Source organism: Meles meles, chromosome 16 (genome assembly GCF_922984935.1).
Source record: "Meles meles chromosome 16, mMelMel3.1 paternal haplotype, whole genome shotgun sequence".
Taxonomy (NCBI): Eukaryota; Metazoa; Chordata; class Mammalia; order Carnivora; family Mustelidae; genus Meles; species Meles meles.
Genome location: NC_060081.1, coordinates 43912389 through 43934237, shown reverse-complemented (window position 1 = coordinate 43934237; position 21849 = coordinate 43912389). Strand labels below are relative to the sequence as shown.

The following is a 21849-nucleotide window of genomic DNA, read 5'->3' as shown; positions in this document are numbered from 1 at the left end:
ATCTTATTTATTTGTTTATTTGACAGAGAGAGACAGAGAGAGAGAGAGAGAGAGAGAGGGGTGGGGGGGTACACAAGCAGGAGGAGTGGGAGAGGGAGAAGCAGGCTTCCTGCCAAGCAGGGAACCCAGTGTGGGGCTCAATCCCAAGATCCTGGGATCATGATCTGAGTAGAAGGCAGACACCTAAGGACTGAGCAGGTGCCCTACTTTGGACTTTTATGTCACTGTTCTCTCTAGCCTTATTATCCATCTACTCCTCTCAGTCCCAACTGCTATTGCTATAGTTAAGTCCTCATTGCGGCATCTCACTTTGGTTTTGATGAGCATTTTCTTAATGGTCAATGATATTTAATATATTTTCATGTATTGATGGTCATTTTTGTATACTTTCTGGAGAAACATTTACCGAATTCCATAGGTACATATTCAAGAGAAATGAAAGCTTATGTCCAAACAGAAAACCTGTGCCCAAGCGTTTGTTGCCCTTATAAAAAAACTGGGTTGTTTTTATACTCTGAATATCAAACCTTATTAGATATATGATTTGCAAAAATTTTCTCCTGTTTTGTGCATTGTCTTTTCAGTTTCTTGATGACGTCCTTTGAAGCATAAAAGTGCTTAATATTGATGATGTCCAGTTTATCTGTTTCTTCTTTTCTTGTGCTTCTGGTGGCACACTTAAGAAATCATTTGCCTCATCCAAGGTCACAAAGATTTATGCCCGTTTTCTTCTAAGAAATTTAAAGCTTTAGCTATTATATTTAGATCTTTGATCCATTTTATATTAATTTTTGTGTATGGTGTGAGGTAGGTAACCAAATTAATTTTTATTTATTTATTTATTTGCATATGGCTCTGCAGTCATCCCTGTCATCTGCTAAAGAGATTATTCTTTCCTCTCTCAATTGAATTGCTTTGGCATCTTTCCCAAATATCAATTGACTATATGAATGTGACGGTTTATTTCTGAACTCTGTGATATTCCATTGATCTATATGTCTGTCCCCATGCCAGTATCACACTGTTGATTACCATAGCTTTGTAATAAATGTTCAAGTGTGAGTCCTCCAAATTCATTCTTTTTGTTTAAAAACATTTACACCTATATTCATTTTCAGATCATTTTCTTAATTTCTGCAAAGAAGTCAGCTGTGATTTTATATTCAATCTGCAGATCAATACTGGAGAGTATTGCTGTCTTAATATTAATATTTTTAATCCATGAATATGATAAGTCTTTTCACTTATTGGGGTTTTCCTTAATTTCTTTCAACAATATTTGTAGTTTTTGGAGCATGAGCTTTGCACGTTTGTTAAATTTATTACTAAGTACTCTATTCCTTTCCATGCTATTCTAAATGGAACTGTTGATTTCATTTTTTTGTTTGTTTATTGTGACTGTAAAGAAATATAGCTGATTTTTATGTATTGACCTTTTATTCTTCAACCTTGCTGAACTAATTTCTTAGTTCTAATAGTTTTTCAGTGACACCTTATGGTTTTCTATACATAAAATTATGTCTTTAATGAACACAGGTAGTTTTACTTCTTCCTTCCCAATCTTGATGTCTTTTATTTGTTTTTATCTAATTGCCTTGGCTAGGCCCCCCTATACAATGTTGAAATGAATAAATAGAAATGGCAAGAATGTCTTGTTCCTGATCTTAGGGGGAAAGCATTCAGGTTTTCGCCATTAAATACACTAGGTGTTTTTTTTTTTTTTTTTTTTTACTTTTGAAAGCTTATTATTTTGATATGATTTCCAATTTATCTAAAAATGAGGAAATAGTACACAGCTCCCATAAACGTTACTGAACCATTCAGGAGTCGTGCCACTTTGACCCTGTATCACCCCTTAATACTTCAGTGTGTATTTCCTAAGCACGAGACTGCTCTGCTACAGAATTGCCATGTGACCAGCAGAATCAGGAAATAACACTAATGCAGTATCCAATCTGATTCACATTTTGCTGAAGTCCCGAAAATGATCCGGGATTCCAATCCAGGATCAGGTCCCATGTGGTTGTGTCTTCATTGTCCTATGCATTCCTCAACCTGTCCTTACCTATCATTTTTTAAAAAATTATTTATTTTTTATTGTTTTATAAACATATAATGTATTTTTATCCCCAGGGGTACAGGTCTGTGAATCACCAGGTTTACACACTTCATAGCACTCACCATAGCACATACCCTCCCAAATGTCCATAACCCCACTCACCCTCTCCCAACCCCCCCTCCCCCCAGCAACCCTCAGTTTGTTTTGTGAGATTAAGAGTCACTTATGGTTTATCTCCCTCCCAATCCCATCTTGTTTCATTTATTCTTCTCCTACCCCCCTTACCCGCCCTGTTGCATCTCCACTTCCTCATATTAGGGAGATCATATGATAGTTGTCTTTCTCCGATTGACTTATTTCACTAAGCATGATACCTTCTAGTTCCATCCACGTTGTGGCAAATGGCAAGATTTCATTTCTTTTGAAGGCTGCATAGTATTCCATTGTGTATATATACCACCTCTTCTTTATCCATTCATCTGTTGATGGGCATCTAGGTTCTTTTCATAGTTTGGCTATTGTAGACATTGCTGCTATAAACATTCGGGTACACGTGCCCCTTCGGATCACTACGTTTGTATCCTTAGGGTAAATACCCAGGAGTGCAATTGCTGGGTCATAGGGTAGTTCTATTTTCAACATTTTGAGGAACCTCCATACTGTTTTCCAGAGTGGTTGCACCAGCTTGCATTCCCACCAACAGTGTAGGAGGGCCCCCATTTCTCCACATCCTCGCCAGGATCTGTCATTTCCTGACTTGTTAATTTTAGCCATTCTGACTGGTGTGAGGTGGTATCTCATTGTGGTTTTGATTTGTATTTCCCTGATGCCGAGTGACGTGGAGCACTTTTTCATGTGTCTGTTGGCCATCTGGATGTCTTCTTTGCAGAAATGTCTGTTCATGTCCTCTGCCCATTTCTTGATTGGATTATTTGTTCTTTGGGTGTTGAGTTTGCTAAGTTCCTTACAGATTTTGGACACTAGCCCTTTATCTGATATGTCGTTTGCAAATATCTTCTCCCATTCTGTCAGTTGTCTTTTGGTTTTGTTAACTGTTTCCTTTGTTGTGCAAAAGCTTTTGATCTTGATGAAATCCCAATAGTTCATTTTTGCCCTTGCTTCCCTTGCCTTTGGCGATGTTCCTAGGAAGACGCTGCAGCTGAGGTCGAAGAGGTTGCTGCCTGTGTTCTCCTCAAGGATTTTGATGGATTCCTTTCTCACATTGAGGTCCTTCATCCATTTTGAGTCTATTCTCATGTGTGCTATAAGGAAGTGGTCCAATTTCATTTTTCTGCATGTGGCTGTCCAACTTTCTCAGCATCATTTATTGAAGAGGCTGTCTTTTTTCCATTGGACATTCTTTCCTGCTTTATCGAAGATGAGTTGACCATAGAGTTGAGGGTCTATTTCTGGGCTCTCTATTCTGTTCCATTGATCTATGTGTCTATTTTTGTGCCAGTACCATGCTGTCTTGATGATGACAGCTTTGTAATAGAGCTTGAAGCTCGGAACTGTGATGCCTCCAACTTTGGCTTTCTTTTTCAACATTCCTCGGCTATTCAAGGTCTTTCCTGCTTCCATATAAATTTTAGGATTATTTGTTCTATTTCTTTGAAAAAAATGGATGGGATTTTGATAGGGATTGCATTAAATGTGTAAATTGACTTAGGTAGCATAGACATTTTCACAATATTTATTCTTCCAATCCAGGAGCATGGAACATTTTTCCATTTCTTTGTCTTCCTCAATTTCTTTCATGAGTACTTTATAGTTTTCTGCGTATAGATTCTTAGCCTCTTTGGTTAGGTTTATTCCTAGGTATCTTATAGTTTTGGGTGCAATTGTAAATGGGATGGACTCCTTAATTTCTCTTTCTTCTGTCTTGTTGTCGGTATACAGAAATGCAACTGATTTGTGTGCATTGATTTTATATCCTGACACTTTACTGAATTCCTGTACAAGTTCTAGCAGTGTTGGAGTGGAGTCTTTTGGGTTTTCCACATATAGTATCATATCATCTGCGAAGAGTGATCGTTTGATTTCTTCTTTGCTGATTTGGATCCCTTTAATTTCCTTTTGTTGTCTGATTGCTGAGGCTAGGACTTCTAGTACTATGTTGAATAGCAGTGGTGATAATGGACATCCTTGCCGTGTTCCTGACCTTAGCGGAAAAGCTTTCAGTTTTCTCCATTGAGAATGATATTTGTGGTGGGTTTTTCATAGATGGCTTTGATAATATTGAGGTATGTGCCCTCTATCCCTACACTTTGAAGAGTTTTGATCAGGAAGGGATGCTGTACTTTGTCAAATGCTTTTTCAGCATCTATTAAGAGTATCATATAGTTCGTTGTTGTTCTTTCTTTTATTAATGTGTTGTATCACATTGATTGATTTGCGGATGTTGAACCAACCTTGCAGCCCTGGAATAAATCTCACTTGATCCTTTCAATGTACTGCTGAAATCCTATTGGCTGGTATTTTGGTGAGAATTTTCGCATCTGTGTTCATCAAGGATATTGGTCTGTAGTTCTCTTTTTTGGTGGGATCCTTGTCTGGTTTTGGGATCAAGGTGATGCTGGCCTCATAAAATGAGTTTGGAAGTTTTCCTTCCATTTCTATTTTTTGGAACAGTTTCAGGAGAATAGGAATTAGTTTTTCTTTAAATGTTTGGTAGAATTCCCCTGGGAAGCCGTCTGGCCCTGGGCTGTTGTTTGTTTGGAGATTTTTGAAGACTGTTTCAATCTCCTTACTGGTTATGGGTCTGTTCTGGTTTTCTATTTCTTCCTGGTTCAGTTGTGGTAGTTTTTGTGTCTCTAGGTTGCATCCATTTCTTCAAGATTGTCAAATTTGTTGGCACAGAGTTGCTCATAGTATGTTCTTATAATTGTCTATATTTCTTTGGTGATAGTTGTGATCTCTCCTCTTTCATTCATGATTTTATTTATTTGGGTCCTTTCTCTTTTCGCTTTGATAAGTCTGGCCAGGGGTTTATCAATCTTATTAATTCTTTCAAGGAACAAGCTCCTAGTTTTGTTGATCTGTTCTATTGTTTTTTTGGTTTCTATTTCATTGATTTCTATTCTGATCTTTATGATTTCTCTTCTCCTGTTGGGTTTAGGGTTTCTTTCTTGTTCTTTCTCCAGCTCCTTTAGGTGTAGGGTTAGGTTGTGTACTTGAGACCTTTCTTGTTTCTTGAGAAAGACTTGTACAGCTATATATTTTCCTCTCAGGACTGCCTTTGCTGTGTCCCATGGATTTTGAACCGTGTGTTTTCATTATCATTTGTTTCCATGAATTTTTTCAATTCTTAATTTCCTGGTTGACCCATTCATTCTTTAGAAGGATGTTGTTTAGTCTCCATGTATTTGGGTTCTTTCCAAATTTCTTCTTGTGATTGAGTTCTAGCTTCAGAGCATTGTGGTCTGAAAATATGCAGGGAATGATCCCAATCTTTTGATACAGGTTGAGACCTGATTTGTGACCCAGGACGTGATCTATTCTGGAGAATGTTCCATGTGTACTTGAGAAGAATGTGTATTCTGTAGCTCTGGGATGAAATGTTCTGAATATATCTGTGATGTCCATCTGGTCCAGTGTGTCATTTAAGGCCTTTATTTCCTTGTTGATCTTTTGCTTGGATGATCTGTCCATTTCAGTGAGGGGGGTGTTAAAGTCTCCTACTATTATTGTATTATTATTGATGTGTTTCTTTGATTTTGTTATCAATTGGTTGATATAGTTGGCTGCTCCCACGTTAGGGGCATATATATTTAAAATTGTTAGATCTTCTTGTTGGACAGACCCTTTGAGTAGGATACAGTGTCCTTCCTCATCTCTTATTATAGTCTTTGGCTTAAAATCTAATTGATCTGATATAAGGATTGCCACCCCAGCTTTCTTCTGATTCCCATTAGCATGGTAAATTGTTTTCCACCCCCTCACTTTAAATCTGGAGGTGTCTTCGCATCTAAAATGAGTTTCTTGTAGGCAACATATTGATGGGTTTTGTTTTTTTTATCCATTCTGATACCCTGTGTCTTTTGATTGGGGCATTTAGCCCATTAACATTCAGGGTAGCTATTGAGAGATATGAATTTAGTGCCATTGTATTGCCTGTAAGGTGACTGTTACTGTATATTGTCTCTGTTCCTTTCTGATCTACTACATTTAGGCTCTCTCTTTGTTTAGAGGACCCCTTTCAATATTTCCTGTAGAGCTGGTTTGGTGTTTGCAAATTCTTTCAGTTTTTGTTTGTCCTGGAAGCTTTTGATCTCTCCTTCTATTTTCAATGATAGCCTAGCTGGATAGAGTATTCTTGGCTGCATGTTTTTCTCGTTTAGTGCTCTGAATATATCATGCCAGCTCTTTCTGGCCTGCCAGGTCTCTGTGGATAAGTCTGCTGCCAATCTAATATTTTTACCATTGTATGTTACAGACTTCTTTTCCTGGGCTGCTTTCAGGATTTTCTCTTTGTCACTGAGACTTGTAAATTTTACTATTAGGTGATGGGGTGTGGGCCTAGTCTTGTTGATTTTGAGGGGGGTTCTCTGCACCTCCTGGATTTTGATGCTTATTCCGTTTGCCATATTAGGGAAATTTTCTCCAATAATTCTCTCCAATAGACCTTCTGCTCCCCTCTCTCTTTCTTCTTCTTCTGGAATCCCAATTATTCTAATGTTGTTTCGTCTTATGGTGTCACTTATCTCTCGAATTCTCCCCTCGTGGTCCAGTTGCTGTTTGTCCCTCTTTTGTTCAGCTTCTTTATTCTGTGTCATTTGGTCTTCTAGATCCCTAATTCTTTCTTCTCCCTCATTTATCCTAGCAGTGAGAGCCTCCATTTTTGATTGCACCTCATTAATAGCTGTTTTGATTTCAACTTGGTTAGATTTTAGTTCTTTTATTTCTCCAGAAAGGGCTTTTATATCTCCAGAAAGGGTTTCTCTAATATCTTCCATGCCTTTTTGAGCCCGACTAGAACCTTGAGAATCGTCATTCTGAACTCTAGATCTGACATATTACCAATGTTTGTATTGATTGGGTCCCTAGCCTTCGGTACTGCCTCTTGTTCTTTTTTTTGTGGTGAATTTTTCCAGCTTGTCATTTTGTCCAGATAAGAGTATGTGAAGGAGCAAGTAAAATATTAAAAGGGTGACAAAGACCCCAGGAAAATGTGCTTTAACCAAATCAGAAGAGACCCCAAATCGTGGGTGGGGGAGAAAGGAGATAAAAAGGGGTTCAGAAAAAAAAAGAAAAAATTAAAAAAAGAAAACAAATAAAGAAAAAATTTAAAAAAGAAAAAAATATATTAGATAAACTAGTTAAAAAATGTTAAAAAAGAAAAGGGTAAATGTTAAAAAAAATTTAGCAGAAGAAGAAAAAAAAATTGAGAAAAAAAAATTAAATAACCGCAAGACTAAAGAATCATGGGGAGAAAGCCATGAGTTCCTTGCTTTGGTTTCTCGTTCTCTGGAATCCGCTGCTCTCCTTGGTATTAAACCTGCTGTCCCTGGTAGGCGAACTTGGTCCTGGCTGTATTTCTTGTTGATCTTCTGGGGGAGGGGCCTGTTGTAGTGATTCTCAAGTGTCTTTGCCCGAGGCCGAATTGCACCTCCCTTACCATGGGCTGTGCTAAATAATCTGCTCGCATTCCCTTTCGGAAGCTTTTGTTCTCTGAACGCTTTTCGTAGAGTTCCAGAGGACGGGAATGAAAATGGTGGCCTCCCAGTCTCCGGCTTAGAGGAGCCGAGAGCCCAGGGCCCCACTCCTCAGTGCACACCCAGAGAACGGTGCCCAATCACTCCCCTATCCCCGGCCTCCGGCCGCGCTCTGAGTTCACCCAGCCTGCGACCAGTTCAAGGTAACCCCAAGCTGAGAGCTCTCTCCTCGGCTCTGTCTCTGTAGCTGGCTTCCCCGTTCTAATACCTGCAAGCTCTGTGACACTCCGACACCCCTGATCCTTCTGTGACCCTGCGGGACCTGGGGCCATGCTGACCCCGCGTGGGCTTCACCCCAGTTTAGCCTCTGGAGCAATGTCCCTCAGTGGAGCAGACTTTTAAAAGTCCTGATTTTGTGCTCTGTTGCTCCGCCACTTGCCGGGAGCTGGCCCCTCCCTCCGCGGTCTATTTTCCTGTCGCTTTGGATTCATTTCTCCGCCAGTCCTACCTTTCAGAAAGTGGTTGATTTTCTGTTTCTAGAATTGCTGTTCTTCTTCTCTTCGATCTCCCGTTGGATTTGTAGGTGTTTGCGATGTTTAGATAAGCTTTCTAGCTTATCTCCTGCTATCTGATGTAGTCTCAGCCTGCTACTTCTCTGCCATCTTGATTCTTTTTTTTTTTTAAGTATAGTTGACACACAGTGTTACATTAGTTTCAAGTGTACAACATAGTGATTTGACAGGTTTATATATATATATATTTTAAGATTTTTATTTATTTATTTGACAGACAGAGATCACAAGTAGGCAGAGAGGCAGGCAGAGAGAGAGGTAGGGAAGCAGGCTTCCTGCTGAGCGGAGAGCCCGATGCGGGGCTCGATCCCAGGACCCTGGGATCATTACCTGAGCCGAAGGCAGAGGCTTTAACCCATTGAGCCACCCAGGTGCCCCGACAGGTTTATATATTATGCTATGTCCACTACAAGTGTTGGTAGAGTTGTGGGTTTTTTGAGGATGCTTTTTATTAGGTTGAGGAAGTTTCTATTTCTAATGTGTTGAGTGTTTTATCAGAAAGGGGTGTGAATTCTGTCAAATGTCTTTTCTGTATTGATTGAGATGATCATTTGGTCTTTGTTTTTTATTCTATTGATGTGGTAAGTTACATTATTTTTCAGATATTATATCAAACTTGCATTCCTGGGTAAATGTAAATAAATGTTTCTTACATTGAATACATGATTGAGTAAATTATCTGAGGACTGGGTAAAAATTAATTCAATAAAAGACCAGAGAAACAAGACTGGAAAATAATTTCCATTTTAAAATAGTAACTAGTCAGGAATCATGGAAACTTTGGAAGTACAGTTGTTATCGTGAAAAGATTAAAAAAATATTTTAAGAATATGAAGTAATCTGCTTTACCACTCTTTGAATCCTCTACTTTTCCTTTAAAGTCTGGAACTAGATCTTCATTATATTCTGGATTTAACAAAATTTAATAACCTATCTCAAATATCCCTACTCTATAAAAATTACTATAATGCTTTCCTCATAGATTTGCTCAATCTTTTCTATTTTTATCTCCCTCCCTCCCTATCTCTCTCTCTCACACACATATCCTTTCCAAGTATTGTACTAAATAAGGGTATCACTGATATCTATCCTTCTTGGATATTTTTAAGTACTTACCCCAAAATGGTATCAATTGGGAGTATAGTGATACTTCTGATCTTCTAATCAGCTTCCACCCTTAATGCTGTTAAAGAGAAAAGATTTTCATAGGCAACCATAAGGACAGAAAAACTTACTTTTAATCATCATCCCAAGAATGATCAATATCTCAATTAACAGGGACAAGAGCTTCATCTTCTCCTGAGCAGCTCCTCCTCACTGTAACACAGGCAAAACTAGGGGGCTGGCCCACAGGCTTCCTCTTTTCAGGTCTGGGGGGGTGGTGGTGGTGGTCAGGATTTGGTTGCTAAGCAACCATTTCCTTACTAGTGGACCAATGAGCTGCCAGGAAGTTCCTTTCAACTGCAATGAAGGTGGCTGCTGAAGAGAGCAGGGTATAGGGAGGGAATGGTATCTGTTCTGCTACTCCTCTGGTAAGAGATAAGCAGTGGATTTGAGATAAGAGTTGGTCTCCGAAAGGAAAGGAAGAAACCAGAAGTCCAATTTGTACATGTCCACAATAATGTTCAAATAATAGAGTTGCTAGAAGTTCTTATTTGTATTTTACCTTCAGCAGTGCAAACTGTACTTAAATGAAAACACAATTAAGTATATAAGCCGCTGACCTTACATCATCCTTTACTCTAACCTCTGAAGGCTATAGTGGACAAGAGACATAGGGACCAAGTCTGCTTTGGTCCCCATGTGGGTGAAAATCTTTATCCTCTGTTTGAGTGAGGAACTGTTGAGGTTTTACTGGGACAAAGGCAAACAAAACCTGGTGATCACTGACTTTTTTATGTTGTTATTGTTCAATGACTTTTTTTTTTTTCAATGACTTTTTTAAAAGCATTTCATTCCACTTTCATTAAAAGGTATTTAAAAACACCTTCTTCACTATCTTTAACAATATGGGCATTTCACAAGTGGGTACCCTCAAGGCTAGGATCAGAAATGAAAATATTTAGGTAAATGCACAGAAATATTAAGACTATCCAAGGAATGGAGTTAGCTGAGAAAATTATACCAAAAATATGTTAAACATTTACAGTGTATACAGGTAATTCAGAAGGAGACATATTTATTGCCTTGAATTTCTAGGTTTACTCCCTTTGTAAATTAGTTTTCCCATACTTTAATCTCTGTCTTCCTCTTATAAGTACACCTGTGATTACATTTATGGTCAACCATGATGATATAGGATAATCTTCCTATCTCATGATCCTCAATCATATCTGCAAAGTCCCTTCTGCCAAATGAGGTAATATTCATAGGTTTGAGGGATTAGATCCTGGAAATCGTTGGGACCATTATTCAGAATTCTCCCTAGAATGTTTTCCTTTCACCAAGGGAGTTCAAAATGGGATTTTCCCAATTTCTGTACTTTTAAAAAAGTACCTAAACATAATTTAATTAAACTCTTAAATATCATCTGTTAAGCATTCTCCAAATCATCTTTTTTTCATTCCCCATTTGGATCCAGATTTATCAGCATCTTTTAGCAGATGATTTTGCCTCGTACTTTTACTGAAACTGAACTCACTGGACCTATCTTCCCTCTACTCTCTTTTTATTTAAAAAAATTTTTTGAATCTCCATTCTTTTTCTAATTCATCACAAAAGATGAAATGCACTTTCTGTATTCTACTTTTGATTCTATCTACATTTACTCTATCTTATTCTGATATTTCTAACATTTGTCCTTCTCTCTCACTCTCTCTTTTTTGTTTCAATCTTTTGTTACCAAAATTCTTAATTTAAACACTTCTCATTTCATATCTCAGAAATATTTTACCTTGGTTCTGGTATCCTTTCAATCACTATCTCCTCTAATTATTCTTTAGCCTCTAAACATGTCAAAAATAATAATAAAAGTCCACAATCACTACTTCTTGTTTCTCTCACTTCTTCTTCAATTGTTTTTATTTTCACTGATTTACGTAGACTATAAATCCAATGATCTTTTCTGTTTTCATCATATTTGATCTCTGTGAGGTATCTGACATTTCTGCCCACAAACATCTTCTTGAGAATATATTATTGGTTTCTCTAAAAACTGAATTTCAATTATTTTTCTACTTTCTTGAACACAATTTCTTAGTCATTCCATCACTCCCTCACTCATTCATTCGTTTGTTGAATAGCTACTGCATGCTAACGATGAATGGTAACTCTCCTTCAGGCATTTGTTAATTTATTTACTTCCTCTCTTAGTCTTCACATTAACTTTATGCCCTCTCCAATGTAACCCCTTTTGGTCTCACATGCTCTCCCTCAGTTTTATCAACATCTCTGTATGAATAATGCTCATTTAAAGTATTTCTCATTCAATAATTTTTATTGAGAACCTATTATGTGTCAGGCATTGTACTATTCTCTGTGGGTAGTAGACCTATTTCCTGTCCTAAAAGAGTTTGTAAGTCCACGGTGAAAGATAAATGTTAATGAAAGAATCACTAAAATAAAAGTATAATTACAAAGTGTAAATAATGCTTCATAGGAAAATAAATTAGCACGGAGGGCATATAAAAGAAAACTGTGGGTAGAGGTCAGATGGGGTCAGATTTAGGGAGGGCTCTGCCAGGGAACAATTTTTAACCTCAACTCTGAAGAATAAGAAAGGGTCCACTATTCAAATTGCGTCTTAGGCATAGTGGCAAACAAGTGAAAAGACCACACGGTGTGAATAAGATGTTCAAGTGAATAAGGTGTTCAAGTAACTGAAAAGCTCTATGGTTGGTGTGATTGGAACCAGAGACTAAGTGGTAGCGGTGGAGCAGAACTGGTAGGTGATGGGCATTCTCCATTCTTAATGATTTAGTTTTTATAAGACTGTAGTAGTCAGCTTGGGCTGCCATAATAAAATGCCATAGATTGGATGGCTTAAACAAAAGAATTTTTAAAAAAGATTTTATTTATTTATTTGACAGAGAAAGAGAGAGAGCACAAGCAGAGAGTGACAGGCAGAGGGGGAAGGAGAAGAAGGCTTCCCTCTGAGCAAGGAGGCTGTTTCAGGGCTCTATCTGAGGACTCTGGGATAATGACCTGAGCTGAAGGCAGACACTTAATCAACTGAGCCATCCAGATACCCCAAGTGAATTTTTTCCTCACAATTCTGAGGACTAGAAGTCCATGATCAGGATGCTGGCAGTGTCTGGTTATGGTAAAGGCTCTCTTCCTATCTTACAGATAGCCACTTTCTCACTGTGCCTTCCCATAGTCGGTGTGAGGGGTAGGTATAGAAGGAGGGTGAAGAGATGTATTTATCTACCTCTTCTTATAAGGCCACAGTCCTACTGGATTAGGGTCCCACCCTTGTGATCTCATTTAACCTTAAGTACCTCCTAAAGACTCTCCAGATATAATCCCACAGTCAACTAAGGTTAATATATGAATTTTGGGGGACTACAATTCAATCCAAAGCAAAGAGCACCAGAAAGTCATTGAACAATTTATGCCAGTGAGGTGACATAATCACATCTGACAAGGTAATTCCAGATGCAGGACAGAGAATGGACATAAGAGGGGCAAAAGAAGACATGGGGGCAAATTAGGAAGCTTTTTTAAAGAATCCAGTTAATTTCTTAACTGAGTTTTACTGCAGTGCCACTGGAAAGGAGAGCAATAAAAGAGTGATACAGGAGATAAAATTGAGTCTACGGCCATACCACCCTGAACGCGCCCGATCTCGTCTGACCTCGGAAGCTAAGCAGGGTCGGGCCTGGTTAGTATTTGGATGGGAGGAGATAAAATTGAGATGATATAACAATTCATTTGAAATGAAAATGAAGTTATAAGATGAGATCGGGTGCGTTCAGGGTGGTATGGCCGTAGACTGAAATGAAAATGAAGTTATAAGATGTATCAGGGATGGTATTGAGGGTTGCTGATTGCTCACCTGAAAGGGTGATGAAGCCATTCAAAGAGATAGGGGACCCTGGAAGAAATCTATGTATGGAGGAAAGATCATGAGTTCAGTGTGGTACAGGGTACATTTTAAGTACTTTGAGACATTAAATATTAATATGTAATACTCCTGTATGATAATGATATTTTGTCAGAATAATTAGTACTTAATGCTGAAACAAATACTCTCTAAATACCAATGACTTAATATAATAAAGGTTTTTTGTTTATATCATAGCCTGATGTGGTACTCCTTGGATCACTGAGATACTCCTTCAAGCAGTGACTCAGGGATCCAAGCTCCTTCCTTCTTGAGATGCTGCTTCTGAGACCACCATGGAAAGAAAAGAGAGAATATGGATGAGTGTACAGAGGATTTGATGGGTAGGCCTGGAAGTGGCATACATCACTCTTGCTTTATAACCCACCCAGGATGCAGTCACTTGTCCTAACTACAAGGGACACTGGGAAATACAGTCTTCCTAGGGGGCAAGAGAGAGAAAATTGTATTAGTGAACATTGCTGCCACATTTACTAGGTGTTAGTCACTTCATGTGTTATTTAACTCATTTCATCCTCACACCAATCAAGGTAGATACTAAATTTTCATATCCACATAATAAAAAAAGCAATGTGTAGAGACTGAGTAACTTGCCAAGGGTCACATAATCAATAACGGTGAACTCAGGATTTGAATCAAGATGGTCTAGTTTCAGGTGCCTTTGAACCAGTACATAACACTGCTTCTTAAAGTTGATATTCAATATATGGTAGCATGTATAGGTCAAAAGTTCAAGAAGAAATTTTTGCAAAAGATAATAACTTTGGGAATCATTGGTGTAACTCAGGGTTTCCCAACTTTGGCAGTGTTGAAATTTTGGGTCAGATGATTCTTTGTTGTGGAGTTGTCCCATGCGCTTTAGGATGGTTAGCAGCATCCTTGACTTCTGCCCACTAGATGCCAGTAGCACTCTTTTCCCAGTTGGGACAACCAAAAATGTCTCCAGACACTGCCAATGTCCCCTGCGGTGCAGAAGCACCCCTGGCTGAGAATCATTATTATACCTGAACCATGAGTACAGATGAAGTTATTTGAAGAAAAAGTATAAAGTGAAAAGAGACAAAGGGCTAAGACTGAGTCTTAATGAACTCCAAAATGTAATGGCTGAAAAGGAAGATGGGCCAGTAAAGGAAGCAGAAGAAATGGCCGTATAAGAGGAATCTCAAAAGGATGAGAAAAATTGAAGGAAAAGTATGCTGCAGGGAGGAATATGAGGCTGAGTGTTAAATGCTGCTGAGAGATCCTGTAAGAGAAAGATTGAAAAATTTTCATTAAATAGCCCATGAAGGTCATTGGTCACCTTAATAGGAGCTATTTCAGTTGGTTAATAAGGTAGAAACAAGAAGAAAGTGGACTGAAAAGCAGAAAGTGGGAAGTAAGGAAATTGACACAGCAGATATCAACAACCTTTTGAAAATGAAGGAGGAGCAGTAGCTGGAGGGTGTTGTGGAATCATAGGAGGAATTTTTTGTTTTGTTTTGTTTTTAACATGGAAGAGACTTGAGAAAGTTTGAAAGTTGATGTATGGTTCTAGTTCCTTAAGTTGACATGAAACAAAGAATAATCAGTATCATAGTGTTAGATTCCTAAGAAAACACAGGTGGACTCTTGTTTGGAAATAGCCTCCGTCTTGTAACAAAAGGGATAGTGTCCAGTCTGATGCACTTTCCTGCTTTACTTTACTACTTTTTTTTACTACTTTTACTACTTTACTATGTCATGAATCATAGTTATGAGCGTCCTGTTACTGAAAACATTTTTCTTTCTTTCTTCCTTCCTTTCTTTTTTACAAACCTTAATAAGACCTTCCTTTTTTCCCCTTTTTTCCTCTTTTATTAAAAAATGTGTTGCAAATATTAGCTCTTACACACCTGGCTTAAGTACTACACAGATAACATAGCAACTCCAAACGTCAGATAAATGTGGTTTTACTACATCCACCAAATTAGCCTTGTAAATGGTCTGATATTTAGAAATGCAATACATTTGGGGGAGGGAGTTGTCAAACTTCCTCTAAATTCTAGGTCACCTTACTCTTGTGGTGGACTCTATCCGAACTGGATTTTCAGAACACCAACAGATTAGTATAACGCAGAATCAAGCCAGCGCTTTAACCCAGTGCCTCCAGTTGAAGCAATTGGAGGAAAAAAAGATAAGATGACTTGGCTCTGGTTGACACCCACTTCAATTTGCTTTGATGTAAGTTTTTTGTTTCCAATATAACATTTTGGTTGCCACTACTAAGTTCCTAAAACCCTGGTTTAGTCCAGTCTATCTTTGCTTCACCACACTCCAGCGAAGACTGTAATTTTTACTACAAGGTTGAGGAGGTGATTGTATGGTGCAGAAGTATTTCCCAATCCTCTCACTTCTTCGGGTTATATTTACTCACCAAGAGGAAAGCTTCAGATTATCTGGTAAAATCCATCCAGACGGGTCAGTTAGAGTAAACGTGGACAATTCGCGTTGACTGAATTCTCCACCCACTTTCACATCCTCCAGCACCAGAGGCAGCTTTCACCTGCTGACTCGCCAGGCACCTAGCGCACCTGGCCCTATAGGCCACGCCCTCAGGTTCTCTAGCGCTGAGAAGCGGGGGGAAGCTCCCGCAACCTCACGCTCCTCCCAGGCGTCCGCTCCACGCCGCGGCCCCCCTAACGCGAGGCCATCTCCAGCCCCCTCGCGCCCTGGCTCCGCCCCCTCCAGCTCCCCAACGTCCTCGGCGTCTGGCCCGAGCCTGCGCCTGCGCGTGCGCCCTGGGGCCGAAGTAGGGGCGCGCGGTGACTGGAACGCGGAGAGCGGCGGGCGTTGCAGCCAATGGGAGGCGTCGCTGGCTAGCGGCTGGGAGGCGGGGCCTGCGCGGGTGTTAGGTTAGCGCGAGGCGTGACCTAGTTGACAGGCTCTGAGGTGCTGCTGTGGCGGCGGCCGTGGGGCTGAGGCGGGTGGGAACCGAAGCCGAGCGCGGGCTGAGAGAAGAGGGCGGCGATTGGCGAGTGGCGCGGGACCCGGAGCCTCTTGCACTTTTTTTCCTCCCGAGTGCCCCCTCCCACCCCTCCCACTCCACACACACCCTGTTTGCCCGTGAGCCTGGGGAACTTGCAGCTTAAAGCCAGCCACCCCCACGGCAACATGTATCCCAGCAACAAGAAGAAAAAGGTGTGGAGAGAGGAGAAAGGTAACTGGCCCGTCGAGTCCTGGGGGTGCGGGGGATGGGGGTCGGGTGGGGGCGGGGGTCAGGGCTGTGTGTGCCGCGGCGCCCTCCGCCCGAGCTCCCGCCTCGCGTCCGGCCGGCCGGTGCCGCCTCCCTCGCGAGTCCGTGTGTACACACGCGCACACGCGCGCGCACACCAGCGTGCACGCGCCGCCCCCGGGCACCTGCAGCTCGCGCACGTGTGGGCGCACGCCCCTCTGCTGCCTGCCGCGCCCGGTCACCTTCTCCCCGTGCGGGACTGCCTTAGACTGGCTGGTGGCTTGGTTCCCCGCGCGTCAGTTCTCGGGCGCGGCACAACTTGCCCAGGTCTCCCACCCTCTACCCGGACCCCATCTGGGACTTTCGGACTCCCGGCCAGGTTGTCCCATGGACACGTGCCCGCCGGCGGGCACACGGGCTGCAGCTGCGCCTCCGCGCCAAGCTGACCCTCCTCTGTTTACTCCTCCCGTCTGTCCCCGACCCCCCAACTGGTAGAGTGTCCGCACCTTCGGGCGTTTAACCCTTTTCTAGGCCCCTTCTGCGCCGCAGTGTGACTTTTGAAACCTGGAACTCTAAGGGAAACTGAAAACGGGCGTCTTGTCCGTTAGGATGAGGGCTTTCAGCGAAGTCTGAATGGGCTTTTCTCTGCAGTGTGTTTCTGTGTATTTCATGCCCATTTGTAACCAGAAGTTGCTCAGTGTAAGATTGTGAAGCTGATATCACTCTCGGTGAATGCATCTATCCCTGAAATTTGTGCATATTAAAGGTTATCCAGATCAGCTAGATTGACAGTGGCACTGATTCCGGTAAGAAGACACAGAAGTGTACCATCCAATCCTGTTTTCTTCCCCCCCCCTCCTCTTTTTCTCTGGCATTATAGTTACATAATATTCCGACATAAAACTTTAGTCTCTGGCGTTTTTCTTTCATTCTTTTCACACTTTTCTATTCTTTAGTTTTTTTACAGAAGTGTAGCAGATACTTGCATTGCTACTGCTAACATAGACTAAACCTGTGTATCCAGAGTGAAGTTGGGTGAGGGTAGTGCAGATCTCTCCGAAGTATCATATTTTCTTTATATTAGAAGGATAATGGGGTGACTAGGTTTAGAGTTGATTTCCTTGATAATAGCTCTTTAAAACCTGTAGATTCTTTTCGCAAGTCCTGGCCTTTATAAACACTAAGGCCAAACAGTGGACATAAAAAGAATGTTTGTGGAAAATAATCCTTTATATAGGGCCCCCTTCAATGCAGAAGGAAAGGGATGAGGAGGGGATTTTACCTTTTCAAATTAACTCCTGGGAAGATCTGAAATGGCTTTTAAAATATCGAAAGATTAGGTTGTATGTCATTTAATTATTATGGGCTTATATAGAACTAAAAATTCTGTTGAGAATAATAGCCTGGTATATATAAAGTAGTGTCAAATAATCTTTGTTTTTGCAGTGTCAGTTACTTTAGTTTCAGCACATTTCCAGTTTTTTTTCCAATAATTTTCCTTGTAAGCATTGAAAGATCCTCTATGCCCATTTTTGTTGATGGTCTTGAAATGTTAGTTTTGTATTGATAATAAGGCAAAATAATGGAAATCATGATTGTTTTCATCACTGATGAAATTATGGTAATTGCTTAAGAAGTTTTTTTCTGTCATAATGTTCCTAAAGTGACAATGTTATAATAGTCCTTCATTTAACATCTACACATTTGGACTGAGGCAAGCAGGCGTTTTAGAATCTTTAATGTTTTGAGTTTTTGATATTTTGCTTCTAACAATAGGGGAAAACATAACCAAATTAAATTTTTTCAAGAAGCAAGTGCACAATTAAAGAGAGTATTTGACAAATTAAATATGTCTTGTCTAAAACTAACCTATTTTTGCATGGAGTTTAATGGTTAAGGAAAAACTTAAACTGTGATTTGAAGACTTTAGTGTATGTCTCAGTGTATCAGGATGTCTATTTTTGAATATTTAATATTTAAAAGTATGTATTGTACCATCAAGAGAGAACTAAGGATTTCTAATACAGTAGTTAGTATTAAAGAAGCTGATGGGATGCATGACCTTTTTTCTTTCATTGCACTGGTGAGGATGGTATTGTATTTTTGCAGCTGTTATTTAAGTCTGAAGGAAGGCTTATCCTCCTCATTGAAATGTCTGGCATTCTGTAAACACACTTTATCTCAGTATGCCATCTAATAGTAGGTCTGTCTACTTATATGCTTGGTTCATGGAGCAGATTCATTGTAAAGGGGAAGCATTCTTTCAGGAAAAGTTTTGTATGTGCCAAAGAAACTGTATATATGTTTGTGGTCCTTAGTATGTTTCATTGTTTAAACAAGTAACAAAGGACTTAAGTCCACATATGTTAAATAAACATTATTAATGTATTATTTTGAGCCCTAATTTAAAACCACTTAATGTGTATTATAATTTCAAGTACTGGAACATAAATCACCTCTCTGTTTTACTTTATTTTCTTATTATTGATCTTGTTTCTTTTCTAAGTGTCCATACTTAATGTTTCTATAAATGGAATGACAGAGGCCAGGTTGCATTTCTATATTACGTTCTGACATTTACTAAAACTACAAGTTGCTTCATAATATCTTTCAACCTAATTACTGATCTTGCAATATGTCTATATGATCTGAACTCTTGTAAATAGTGCTTTGGAATGTGCTAGTCATCCCTTTTCCTCCTTTGTGTGAGTATTCCAAATTTACCATTTCCTTCAAGCTTCCTATTGTATCAGGACCCACTCCTCCTATATTAAATACATGACATTTCCTTTTAATTCATTTAGAAAATGTATGTCATATAACATGAACAGCCCTAACATTTTCCTCTGTCCGTTTCTTTACACGTCCTTTGTCCTTTCAGTCCTGTTCTTACCTTAATGGAAGCACTTTTCTTTCTTTTTTCCTTCCTTTCTTCCTTTTTTTTTTGCTATCATTTATTCCTTTTTGGATATATTTAGTTTGTCAATGTCTTTAGGTTCCCCTCCTCAGCCTATAATGATACTCGAGTCTCTACCATAAAATACCCTTCTTTCCAAAGAAAGCAACTTCATCCTGGAGTTGCTGTTCTCACTTCTTTTCCTCAGTTTCCTTGTAGTCTTCCTGGATCTCAACTATACTCTAGTGAAACTAATGTTTCTAAATCCACTCAGTAGTAACAGTGATGGAACCAATATAAAAAGAGTTACTATTTGAGTCCTGCTTGTGTGCACAGCACTATTCTAAGTACAACAGTCTCCCCTCATTTATGGGGATATGTTCCAAGGCCCCCAGTGGATGCTTAAGACTGTGTATAGTACTGAACACTATGTATGCTGTTTTTTTCCCTCTGTGTGTATATGTGTGTATACACATATACCTATGATAAAGTTCAATTTATAAATTAGGCACGCATTAACAGTAATAATGAAACAATTATAATGACTATATACTGTAATAAAAGTTATATGAATGTGGCATCAGAATATTTTGTTGTACTGTACTCATCCTTTTTGTGACGATGTGAGATGATAAAACGCCTGTGTGATGAGATGAAGTGAGGTGAATGACATGACATCGTGTTAGGTTACTACTGACTCTGTGATAATATACCAAAGAGAGGATTATTTTCTTCCCTACTGCAGTTGACTATGGGTAACTACAACTATGGAAAGCAAAACTGCAGATAAGGGGGACTACTGTATCTTACATGGATTATCTCATTTAATTTTCACAACTGCTCTGTGAGGTAGTATACTGTAGGGTCAAGAGCTTTGAAGATTTGTCTGATTTGAATCTTACTTGTATTGTTTACTAGCTGTAGAACATTAGGTATGTTAAACAACCTCTCTGGCTTAATTGCTTCATCTATAAATTGGGTATAATACCTACCTCAGAAAAACCGAGACATTAAGAGATTAGGTAACCCAAGATCACATAGATTTGCATGGTTGGGGATTAGAATCCAGACACCTCTGTTAACCACTTTGCTTTATTTTCAGTGCTGTTGGTGATCCAGTTAATAAAACCAGTGGCTTATTAATTTTTATTCTTCCTGATCTTCCTATAGCAGTTGACAGTATTTCCCTTCTTCTACTTATTTTATATTTTAAGTTCAGTTAACGTATAGTATTAGTTTCAGTTTCAGTTATTCATCAGTCTTATATAAGACCCAGTGCTCCTTATATCACTTGCCTTCCATCAAACAATAAATAAATAAATAAGGCAGTTATCCCATTTCCCCAACTCCCATCTTACTAAAACTCTTCTGTCTGCTGGTTTCTACATCATTGGCACTTTGATTCACCTTATACTTCCAGTGACATCTAAGTTTTATTTCATTTTTCCCCTCTTTGTGTCTACCCCTTATTTTTTTTTTTTTTTTTTTTTTTTTTTTTGAGGTTTGATCACGTCCCTTACCTTTTCCTATGAAGTTCCTTTAGGACCAGAAATTTCAGTTGTAATTTACAAAATCTCTAGGCTAGCTAGATCTCTTTCCTGATTTCCAGATTCTTGGATTTCAACTTAAATGCCCTTTAAGCATCTTACATTCAGTACAGTGTTGGCCCTTGAGTACTGTAGTATTGTGATTTGATTATATTACATTTGGTTAAAATACTTTATTATTATTATTACTTCCTAATGTGGCTGAAGAAAAGCCAGTTCTAGGAGCAGGGAAAAATATTGGCTTTCCATTTCCTGTTCTATTGTACTTAAATTAATACTTTCTGCAGTTTATTTCTGAAAAGAATCTTTTTTTTTTTTTAAAGATTTTATTTATTTATTTGACAGAGACACAGCGAGGAGAGGGAGGGAGCACAAGCAGGGGCAATGCGAGAGAAAGAAGCAGGCTCCCTGCCTAGCAAGGAGCCCGATGTAGGTCTTGATCCCAGGACCCTGGGATCATGACCTGAGCGGAAGGCAGACGCTTAATGATGAGCCACCCAGGCGCCTCTGGAAAGAATCTTTTAAAGTGATTATTTTATGAGGGTTAGACACCTACAACTAGGTACTCTCCTTAAATCCATTCATTTTTGTAGTGTGCTTAAAGATAGTTGGAGAGAGAACAACTGTCTTTCTCTTTACATTGTGGAGAACTGTGGTAAAGTATATGATATGTGACAGCTGACATAAAGAAACACATCACCTCTTCTGAGGCGCTTATCCTGTGATGGTAGTACATGGTAGTGACTAATAGTATAGGTTATAGTTTTTGACTTCTGGAGATATCTGACTGTATTTTAATGGAAAGCTTTCTTGCTTTGGACAGCTATTGAACTTTGATGTGTTTCATTTCCCTATCTACAAAATAA

General features: G+C 39.4%; 2 protein-coding genes across 5 annotated transcripts in view; one reads left to right on the top strand and one right to left on the bottom strand.

Annotated features, from left to right (window-relative positions):
• The window catches only part of SEL1L2 (SEL1L2 adaptor subunit of ERAD E3 ligase), a 119925-nt gene extending 103934 nt beyond the window's left edge, over positions 1 to 15991 (bottom strand). For 3 of the 4 annotated variants that reach the window (XM_045981194.1, XM_045981191.1, XM_045981192.1), the window contains exons 1-2: positions 15743 to 15991; positions 9402 to 9468 (exon numbers count right to left, since the gene is read on the bottom strand). The gene's annotated coding sequence lies outside the window, so the exon portion shown is untranslated. Of the gene's footprint in view, positions 1 to 9401; positions 9469 to 15742 lie in introns of those variants that run through there. The other variant, XM_045981193.1, reaches the window with a different exon arrangement.
• Positions 15992 to 16281: 290 nt separating this feature from the next.
• Positions 16282 to 21849, top strand: part of MACROD2 (mono-ADP ribosylhydrolase 2) — a 2072211-nt gene continuing 2066643 nt past the window's right edge. The window contains exon 1 of the mRNA XM_045980851.1: positions 16282 to 16525. Within this exon, the coding sequence (XP_045836807.1) occupies positions 16480 to 16525 (46 nt within the window). The 5' untranslated portion in view covers positions 16282 to 16479. The remainder of the gene's footprint in view (positions 16526 to 21849) is intronic.